We start from the raw sequence: 10,825 nt of genomic DNA on the forward strand, positions 1-10,825 counted from the left end.
CCTGAGAGGGAAAGGCCCTCTTTCCTGGGCAACTGCGGGGGCGGCGAAATGGCAAAGTGTGCTACCGTGCTACCACTGCGACTGAGAAAATGGCAGTGTGGCAGACAGGATGACGACACTGGCGCAGACAGGTGGTTTGTTTCCTCAGGCCAGAGGTCTATCTAGGGCTGCCTTCCCTTAGAAGAGGGGCAGTGGCTCGGCCTCCACGGGCGCCGCCTCCCACCTTCCTCCCGCCCGCGGCCCCAGAAGGTGGAAAGCAGACCCGGGGAGGGCCGTCCTCACAGCTCCTCTGCCACTGTCGCCCAGGGAGGATGGCGGGTGCGATGGGGGAGGGTAGGGGGGCGGACTCCAATCAGTCCGGTACACACACAGACACACACAGAGACACACACACAACACACACACACACACACACACACCCCAGGACGATCTGTATCCATCCGCTGCTCCCTCCAGCGCGGCCCCTCCCTACCCTCCCAACCCCGGCTCCCAGTGCCCCACCGCCCGCCGGCCCCACACGCTGCGGTGCCATAAGTGTGCGGGGCCGGGAGGGTTGTCGCCCGACAGGCGGCGGCGGAGGGCCGGCGTGGCCCCGCCCCTGAGGCCGGGACTCCTCCCGGCCCCGCTCCTTTCTGGGTTGGAACTACGGTGGGTCTGGGAGGGGGAGTCGAGCCCATTCGTGCAGTATCCCTCCGCCCCCTTCCCGACACCCTCGCCGCGAGCGGTTGGTGCCGCAGCCTTCGTAGCCCCTGCCGGGTTTGGAGCAGCCGCGCGGGGGGCGGGACACCTCTTTGCCATTCTGCCCGCACGGCGAGCGGTGGGAATCCAAGTGAGGAGCTGCGACAGGAGGGGGAGGCCGACCATCGGGACCCTGCGTCTGCGAAGGCAAGTGGGGGTGTCTCGGGGGCGACGAGCGGCTCACACCCTGCCCCCCGGACCCTAGCAGCCTGATGAGTGGGAGGCAGCCGGGTTGGAGCGGGTCCCTAAGAGAGGTGCTCATCGCCGGGGGACCCCTGGCCCTGAGGAGGCGGCGACCGGCGGGGACCGGGCCCGGGGCGCGAGGTCTTGGCCACAGGGCTTCCCCCGGATTCTGGGGAGGCGAACGGCGCGGCCGCTCCCCGGCGAGCTTTCTGGGCGCCCGAGCCCCGCCGTCGACGGTGCCTGTGCCAGGAGAGGGCTGTGGGGGAGGCTGCTGCGGGCGAAATGGCGGAGGGGAGCCGGGGTTGGGGCGTCGGGGAGGCTCCCGGGGGTGGCGGTCGGAGCCGGTTGCCGAGCGGGCGGGCGCGGGGGGCCGCCCGCCCGGGCCTTTATTCTGGAAAGGGGTCCGTCGGACCCCACGTGCCGGGTGCTGTCCCTTCGCACAGGCGCCCCTTTGATGCCAGAGTGTCCTGTGTGCGCGGTAGATCTGGCGATTTCAGGCCCCGGGGTGCATTTGTAGAGGAGAGGCTTGAGAAAAACTAGCGACGGGAAAACGGCCTGTATTTCTCAAGTTGTGTGGGGATGGGGGGTGAGGGTGGGCAGCAGCCATTTACTGGACACCCGAATTGGGATGGTGTGACTGCGACCAGAGCAGGTCAGGCATCCAGGAATACCTCCTAAAATTCTCCTCTCTACCGGGTTTCTCCACACCTCCTGGCCTTCCTCCCTCACCTCCATCCAAGATGGGGGGTGGAAAAGATGGACTGGGAGGTGAGGGTGGGACAGAAGTCGTAAATACAAGTACAACCACACAACCTGCTTTCTAGAATATGCGAGCGTCCTTACCCCAATCTATGTTGTATAGTACAAGAGATGTGAACACCAAGTAGTGAATCTTTAGAGTTGGAGAAGAGAGTAAGAGGAAGAGTGTGATGTGAAGATGAGTTATCCAGAAGCCTGATCCATAGGGCTTAAATTAAAAGAAAATATTCTAACCAACGGGACTGTAAATGTTAAAAGATGACTTGGGTACTTCTATGTTTGTTGTTTGTCTGTCTACCAAGCACTCAGCTGCTACCATTATTTCTTGACCCTCTTACCTTTTGATCTGTTTTTCCATAGGCCTGCTTTAAGGCTGGTCACTTCTGCAAGGAAAGAAAGGAGGAGGAGTCTGGTTCAAATCTCTGGAGGTTTGTGCGAAGAGGGGCGATGCAGGAGACAGCTACCCAGTATTATCATGGCAGGTTCTTTGATCCAAGTGGTTTCAGGGCCTCCTCCACCTCTCCTACTCTCTGTCAAATTTGCACGTTGCCGCAGAACCCCTTGCCCATTTCCTGCAGGAGATATTAGGAATAGTGAGGTAAGTGTGGATTGATTCGTGAATGGGAGGAAAAGACCTAAGTGTAGGAACCAGGAGACAGAAAACATTAGACATATTAGACCCTTAAACAGAAAGAGAGATGTTTGTATCGGGGTCAGAGTTCTTGCTTGTCTATCTAGCAGTCAGGCTCCATTCTCTGCTATATGTTTACTTGTACCCAGGATATGCAGGCTGCTGTAGAGTTTGACGCCACTGGGATCAAGGAAAGGAGCAAGAAATTGTGCCACATCAGTGCAGGTTGGTATGGGAATGGGTACAACTTTTGGGTGTGGTAGAGAAGACCAACATAGGTCCAAGAGTGATTAGGGTCTGGCCTGGGGGCTCCTCAGCCTCTCCCATTGCCAAGATACTTAACCACCGTTTTCATACCTGTTTAATAACAGGCAAAGTAATATGACAGCTTTGGGGATAAAAATTGTAGAAAAAATGAAGGTGATAGAGAGACTTCTAATAGCCTAACTCTCCCATCAAGCATTTGAGGTCCAGTCTCTCTATGTGAGTCTTCATGGAGTGACACAGTTGGAATAGACTTAAAGCCCCACGTCATTCTCGCTTCCTAGATTGACTTCCAGTGGCAGCTCTGGTGGTGTTGGAATTGCTGCTGACCACCACCCTCAACAGGTCTACACCCACCCAAGAATCATCCATCCTCTCCCAGCTTGGTTGTGCTTTATCTTCACTCTGACTGTATTATTGGCTGAGGCTGAGATTGGGAAGGAGGCTGATTGACTGCTGGACTGGTGATTGACTCTAACTTTTGTTTCCAACTGTATCACCTGAATCATCAAAAGATTAGAGTGTGAAGATAGAAAACTGTGACAGGTCTGTGGTAGAGGCTGAGACTGGGATAGCAGTATTTAATCATGTCTTCTCTGTAACTTGTACTATGACTGGGGCTGAGATTGAGCCTGGCATCCAGGCCAAGCCTGAAAAGAAGCCTGGAGAAGAAGTTGGGAGTGGGGCTGAGAGAGAGAATGAAGTCCCAGCGGTGGTCAGACCCAAGGTAAGGACCCATGCCCAGGTAATGCCTGGAGCAAGGCCCAAAACTGAGACCATGGCAGTAGTTGGGACACATCCTAAGAGTGAGGCCAAGGCAATCACTGGGGCAAGGTCAATGGATGAAACTTATTCATGGGCCAAGACTGAGTTTGATGCTGAGGCACTACTGAAGACAGAGGAAGTGTCCCAAACCAATGCTATATCCTGGCCACTGATCAGTACTGAGTCAGGGTCAATTGCTAAAACTAAGATCTGGTCTATGGATAGGGAACTGGTCTGTATGGATGCTGAGTCCTTTCCTGGCACCAAGGTCAAGTCCCAATCAGGTATCCAGCCTTTGTTTGAGTCAGAGGAGGAGACCAATATGGGTTCCTGGTGCCATCCCAGGCCTACATCCAAAAAAGAGACTTCTCACAATTGTGATTTCAGATGGGTGGATAGATCCTCTGTGAGCTCCTGGTTCTGGAGTAGAGAAGAGGTCAGTACAAGGCTTCATCCTAGAGACAGGGTAAAGGCCAGTACTAGGTCCAGGCACATGGCCAAAGAAGAGGCCATGCCTAGGCCCAAAACCAGTCGGGAGCTTTATGTTGCATCCAGTTCTGGTTCTGAGGATGAATCTATTAAGGCATCCTGGTTCTGGGCCAGAGAAAAGACCAGTGTCTGGTCTAAGCGCAGGGAAGAGACCAATAGTAGGTCCTGGTTTAGATCTAAGAAAGAAGTCTCTGAATCTAATTCTGGGTCTGAATGTGAGGACAATGTAAAATCCTGGTTCTGGGCTGGAGAGGAGGCCAGGTACAAACCCAGAGCCAGGAAAGGGGCCGATGTCAGGGCCAGGCACAGGGCCAAGCGAGAAGCTTCCATTGATTTCATGTCTGGCTCTATGGATATAGTCAAAAAAGAGTCCTGGTTCTGGCCTGGAGAAAAGGCTAATAACTTGTCTAGGCCCAAGTCCAAGAAAGAGGTCAGGGCCAGAGCAATGGCAAAGGAAGAGGCCAAAATCAAGGCCAGAGCCAGGACAAAGCGAGAAGCCAGGTCAGAGGAAGAGTTCCTCACTGGGGCCTGGTTCTGGGCTGCAGAAGAGTCCAGCATAGTGGGTGGGGCCACTGTCAAGTCCTGTTCTCAAGTGAAAGATGAGTCCATTGTTGGCAGTTGGTTCTGGACTGAAGAAGAGGCCAGTATGGGGACTGAGGCCAGTGGTAAATTCAGACCAAAGACTGAGCAGGAGCCTATTGGCAATTCTATGCTTGGAACTGGGGAAAAGACCAGTGTGGAAACTGAGGCTGATGCCACTTCCAAATCTGTGCCAGCAGATGATACAGTAAAGGTCATTGCCAGTTTCTGCTTCTGGGCTAATGAAGAAACCAACCCAGAGGCTAAAGAAGAGACCATTTTTGGGTCTTGGTTTTGGGTCAGTGATGAGGTCAGTGTGGAAGCTGGTATTGGGGCCAGCTGTGGGTCCAGGCCAAGGTCTGAGGAAGAAGAGGTCATTGGTCCCTGGTTCTGGGCTGGAGAAGAAATCAATACAGAGCCTGAGTTTAGAGAAGAGGCCAGGCCAGGAGCTGAAGAAGAGACAATATTTGAATCCTGGTTTTGGGCTGGAAACCAGGCCCAGATGGATTCTGGGGCTGAAGTCAATTGTAACACTATGCCAGAGACCGAAGAAGAGGAGCCCATTATTGGGTCATGGTTCTGGGCTGGAGTAGAAGCTTGTGGGAGGGCTGAAGTCAGCAACAAGTCTAGCCTGGAGGACAAGGAAAAGGGTATTATATCATCTTGGTTTGGGACCACTGAAGAGATCAGTATGAAGTATGCCACTGGTACCCAATGTAAATTTATGACAACTGCTGAAGAGATCAATACTGAGTCTGACTTCTGGTCAGGAGAACATCCCTGTATGTTTGCTGCCAATGGAGGCAGCTGGAAGTCTAGGCCAGAGGAGGAACAGGACACTGTTGATTCATGGTTCTGGTCCAGAAAATATACAAGGCCAGTGACCACTGTAGGGCCCTGGTTATGGGCTGTGGAAGAGGGCAGTATAGATGATAGGGCTAAAGAAGAAGCCAAGGCATCAACCAAGGAGGAGACCATGATCACGTCCTGGTTCTGGAAAGGGGATAAAGCCATTATAGGGGCTACAGATAGAGAAGAATCCAGGCCAGATGCTGAAGAGGAAGACATTATTGATTCTTGGTTCTGGGCTGGGGAGGAAGACAGGCTTGAAACAGAAGCAGAGGCTAGAGAAGAGGACAGGCTGGCAGCTGAAGAGGAACATTTTGTTGGGTCTTGGTTCTGGGCCAGGGAAGAGGCCATTAGGAACAAGGCTAACATTTGCAGCAAATACAGTCCAGAAGCTGAAGAGGAGGAAGTCATTGTTGAGTCCTGGTTCTGGGCTGAAGAAGAAGCCAGTCTGGAGGCAGGGGATAGTTTTGAGTCCAAGCATGGCACTGAAAAGGAGGAAATCATTATTGGGTCCTGGTTCTGGGCTGAAGAATATAATATAGACGTTGGACCCCAGGCAATAGAAGAGACCACATCAAGGTCTGGAGAGGAAAGCACTTTTGGATCCTTGTTCTGGGATGCAAAAGAAATCAATGTAGAAGCAGAAACATGCTGTGCATATAAGCCAGAGGATGATGAAGAGATGATTGTTGAGTCCTGGTTCTGGTCTGGAGACAAGGCCATTAATGAGACTGAAACTGTGGCCACCTCTGAATACAGGCCAGAAAATGAGGAAGGGGCAGTTGTTGGGTCCTGGTTTGGAGCTAAAAATGAGGCCAATAACAGGACTGGTAATGGAACCAACTATGAGTCAAGGACAGTAGCTGAGGAGGATGAGGCCATAGTGGGGTCCTGGTTCTGGGCAGGAGATGAGGCCCATTTTGAATCAAATCCTAGCCCTGTGTACAGGGCCATTTGCAGGTCCAGATGTTCAGTTGAGCAGGAGCCTGATGCTTTACGCAGGCCCCAGAACTGGGAGGAGGTTACTGTTCAGTTCAAGCCTGGCCCATGGGGTAGTGTTGGCTTCCCATCCCCAAGCCCCTTTAGATTTTCAAAAGAAGCAGCATTTCTGTTCTCTGAAATGTTTGGAGGAAAGCCCAAGCACATGGAACTGAGCCTAGAAGGGGAAGAGCAGGAATCTTTGCTTCAGCCTGATAAGCCTGACCCTGAGTTCCCATTTCAGTATGATCTGTCCTACCGGTCAGTCAGGGAAATTCAAGAACATCTTAGGACGAGGGAGAGTGCAGAGCCTGAGAGTTGGTTCTGCAGCTGCATACAGTGTGAGCTTAAAATTGGTCCTGAAGAGTTTGAAGAACTCCTTCTATTAATGGACAAAATTCGAGATCCTTTTATTCATGAAATATCTAAAATTGCAATGGGTATGAGGAGTGCTTCTCAATTTACTCATTATTTCATTCGCGATTCAGGTGTTGTTTCACTTACTAAAACCTTGCTCAATTATCCCTCCTCCCGAGTTAAGACAAGGTTTTCGGAAAATATGATTCACTTGGCTCCACCTTATCCAAATCTAAACATGATTCAGACATACGTATGTCAAGTGTGTGAGGAAACTCTTGCTTATAGGTTGGATTCCCCTGAGCAGTTATCTGGAATAAAGATGGTTAGACACCTCACTACAACTACTGACTATCACACACTGGTTGCCAAGTATATATCTGGGTTTCTCTCCTTATTAGCCACGGGCAATACCAAAACCAGATTTCATGTTCTGAAAATGCTACTGAATTTGTCTGAAAATCCTGTCATGACAAAAGAAATACTCAGTGCTGAAGCAGTGTCAGAATTTATGGGCCTTTTTAACAGGAAAGAGACAAATGACAATGTTCAGGTTGTTCTAGCAATGCTTGAGAATATTGGTAACAATATTAAAAAAGAGGCATTGTGGTTCACTGATGATGATTTCAGTCTTGAGCCATTTATTTCTGCATTCCATGAAGTTGAGAAATTTGCTAAGGAACTGCAAGGCAAAACAGATGATCAGAATGACCCTGAGGCAGAACAAAAGAATGAGTATGATTAATCACTTGCCTCTGATTGTCCTTATGTTCCTGAGTTATGGTCCTTGAATAATGCTTTAGTTTTCAAAGTTGGTTCTGTGTTGTAATGTACACTTTAATGCTGATACTGACTTTGCCAAACTCTGTGTATGAGCTGGATCAATCTTCTGATGCCAAACGAATATTAAAACTGAAAGCACATTTGTTGATACTTGTTTTTGTCTAGATTGTGAATTTACCATTTAGGTTTATAGTGAACTGAGCTATTATAAGTAAGCTACCCTTCTGATTGCTGTTCTAGTGTTATTGATGTCTATTTGAATCATGTTGGGTTTTCAATAAAGTTCTGTGTTAAAGTTGGCAGAAATCACCCTTCTCTGTGAACATAAAATATAGATGCAAAAATAACATATGACAACACAGAGGTAATTAACGTATGAATAATAATGCTCCTTGAAAAAGCTATTCTCGCATCTTTAAATGAAAATGTCACCATGGGCTGCTACTCAGGGTATGCTTCAGAGAAGAAGGACCCAATTAATTTGGGCTCTGAAATGTAAGGAAGAGGTTGGATGTTGTGAAGAAAAACTTGGAGTTGGAAAAAGTGTTCCTATGGGAGTGAGGTATTCAGTCTGTCTGGAGTGGCTGGGAGGAGTGTATTAAGGGATATAGAGGATAAGGTAAGTTTTGAAGAGCTGAGAAGTTGTATTTTGCAGTTCAAAGTATGGGTGTTTCTTTGATCTTGCTTAAAGGTTCAAAGAATAAGACCAGAAAGCACACAAATTTAACTGTCAGGAAGACCATTTCTTCATGGTGGTGCCATGGAAAGTGTTAAGGTAATAGCATACAGCCACTAAAAGTGATGATATATACGTTTTAAAATTGGCTAAGAAAAGCTCTGATACTTTCTGTATTTGGTGAAATAGAAAAGACTGGTATCATACATGGAAAGATGATCCCTCTCCCCCCAAAATGTGTGAAATGGACTGAATTTATGCAAATATAATATTTGATTATGGAAAATCCTGCAACCATGTAAAACATGTCAAAGGAATAAAGAAATGTGAGAGACTACAACTTCAGAAGCACTGGCTTGCTAAATAAAACTGCATAATTTAAAGGGAGTAAGCTGTAAACTTTCCAAAGTTTCTGAGTTTATGGTACACATTTTTCGGATTCACAAAAGTAATAACGTATCCTCAGATAGGAGCAAAAGTCAGGGATAAAGTTGGTTTGGGGTGGGGGGTAGTCCAGGCTAAAGGGAAATATACAAAGTTTTATTCACTTTTCGTTTGTCTCAGGGTGCAAAGTGCTTTTTTCCTACCGGATTCTAGGCTGCAAGGTTTATGGAAGTAAGGCAAAGTGGCAGTTTTGCCTCCATTCACAAACCACAAGTGCTAACAGAGTTCGTCCTGGTGGTGGAAATTGGAGATTGAATGTTTGTTTTGGCTATCAGTATTTTTCAAGACAGATCCTGTGTGTGTTTTAATACGTCGCCCGAGTTTTGCACAGAATATTAAAAGTCAGTTGGTCTCCAAACTCCTCGTGGGGTGTTCCTCGCCAGCCCTGTGCTCCCACAGAGCAAGGCCCAGGCTTAGGGCTGGAAGCTTTGGCTCCGAATCCAGCCTTCCTTTCAGCTCTCTATCTTCACCCCCATCAGGAGCTTCAGATTGTTCTAGCAAGCAGCTCAACCCCAGAGGCACAAGACTGTACCTTGCGTGCTGCAGGGCTGCAGCAGACTTACGGAGTGCGCGGTCACGTGGGGCTAACTGTGGGTCACGTGACCGCACTCTCACTTAGACCGGCGTGGAGGTGTGTCGCACTGAAAAGGGATGGGAAAGACTTGCACCTGACGCTTGACAGACGGCAGTGAGAGGAGTGGTCGGACGTGATGGTGGATGCGTGGGCGGGTGTCTCTCCATGCTGCACTAGCCTGAAAGCTAATCCCTCAGGCGCCCAGAATTATGGCCTTTGTTGGCTGAGGACACAATCCCTCAGCCAATCGCGAGCGTCTTAGCCAGGGTCTGTTTTTGTCCAGGAGCTGAAGAGGCAGGAAGTCATCCTGCGGGAGGCATACGTGGAGGGAAGCATCGGCCGCTGCTAGAGGAGGTGGGCTCGACGCCGGATATTGGCATCCGTGGGAGGTGGTGAGACTAGGTCCGGGTAGAGGAAGTGTCTCGGAGCCTCGCGCTCCCTCCTGCCTTCTGCAAGCCCCTACCCCACCCTCATCTCCCCGCCCAGCGCTGCGTGACTGTTTCTCTGTGTGGGTGGGAGAGGTGGACACGTGGAAGCAGTTGGCTTCAGGGGAGCCCAGAGAGAGGAAACGGTGAAGTGACAATTTGTGAACACCGGTGGCCCTGGATCAGGAAACGCAGGTGTGAGGATACGAACTGTGAGCTACACTCCGTTCCTCCCACCTAGTTGGCACTCACTCTTCTGTCTGTCTGTCAGACAGCCGGGATGGCTGGGCTCAATATTGTGGGCAAGTTAGTGGCGGGAGTGAGGTGGGAGTAATGAGAGGGCAACAGGACTGACCTTTACTCTAAGGTTCCAGCTGCCTGGAGATGCAAGAGAGGAATGAACCTCAATCTGGGCAGCTCTAGGGAAGGGGAGAGACAACACACTCACAAGGAGGAAACCTAGATGCTTTGGGCCCTTCACATAGGATTTCTCATTGGGTTATAAGCAAGCTTCTCAACCCTCAAGAGGATTCCTGGATCTCAAGCCAGGCAGCAGCATCCTGGGGGTCTGACCTGGATGTGAGATTCTGAAAGAGCTTAGTCCCATTGTGCCCTCAACAGTTCCCATCTAGAGACACAAGGGTCATTGTTCCACCTGCTCCATCTGAGGCTCCCTCCCTTTTCAGTCTTGGGCCTCAGAGGAGGGTCCTTCTGGGAACCACCTACAAACTGCTTTATGAATATTCTCACAAGTTCACCTCCGCTGTCCCTTTGCTCTTTTCCTTGTATTTTTTTTCTGGCCAGTGCTTTAGACTTGGCGATTTGCATCTATCCTTGGTGGCATTCCCTTATTTGTGGTAATCCATTTTGGTCAGAGCTCAGCTTTAGGAGGTATCCACAAGATACCAAAGTCCTTTTAGGAGAGTATAGTTAGAAAAAAATAAATTTTACTAATCCCATTAACCTCAGTATTTGCACATTTTACAGATTTGAAGCCAATTAGTACATAGCAATCTTTTTCATTTCTGTTTTACAGATTCATATTCCTCCATTATGTGTCACTACTATAATTGGTTCAATTACTCTCCTATATATGGGCATTTTTTTTCCAATATTTTGCTCTTGCAAACACTGCTGGAAGAATAATCTTGTGCAATTGTAATTTTTGTATGGTTAGAGGTATATCTTCAGGGTAGATTCCTAGAAGTGGGGATGGTTGATCAAATGGTAACTTCATATGTAGTTTTATTAGATACTCTGAAGTATCCCTCCAAAGGGGTATTACAGATTTTCATCCCTGTCAGCAATTTATGGGTTGTCTGTTTACCTTC

At 49.3% G+C, this 10,825-nt stretch overlaps 1 protein-coding gene across 2 annotated transcripts in view; it reads left to right on the forward strand.

The window, feature by feature from the left end:
- The window catches only part of GPRASP1 (G protein-coupled receptor associated sorting protein 1), a 63,871-nt gene extending 56,300 nt beyond the window's left edge, over positions 1–7,571 (forward strand). For both annotated transcript variants that reach the window (XM_082680616.1, XM_082680617.1), the window contains 3 exons: positions 2,041–2,108; positions 2,461–2,536; positions 2,860–7,571. In XM_082680616.1, the coding sequence (XP_082536742.1) occupies positions 3,186–7,337 (4,152 nt within the window). In that variant the 5' untranslated portion in view covers positions 2,041–2,108; positions 2,461–2,536; positions 2,860–3,185 and the 3' untranslated portion in view covers positions 7,338–7,571. The remainder of the gene's footprint in view (positions 1–2,040; positions 2,109–2,460; positions 2,537–2,859) is intronic.
- The last annotated feature ends 3,254 nt before the right edge of the window (positions 7,572–10,825 follow it).

Source organism: Grampus griseus, assembly GCF_964374135.1.
Source record: "Grampus griseus genome assembly, chromosome: X".
NCBI lineage: Eukaryota > Metazoa > Chordata > Mammalia > Artiodactyla > Delphinidae > Grampus > Grampus griseus.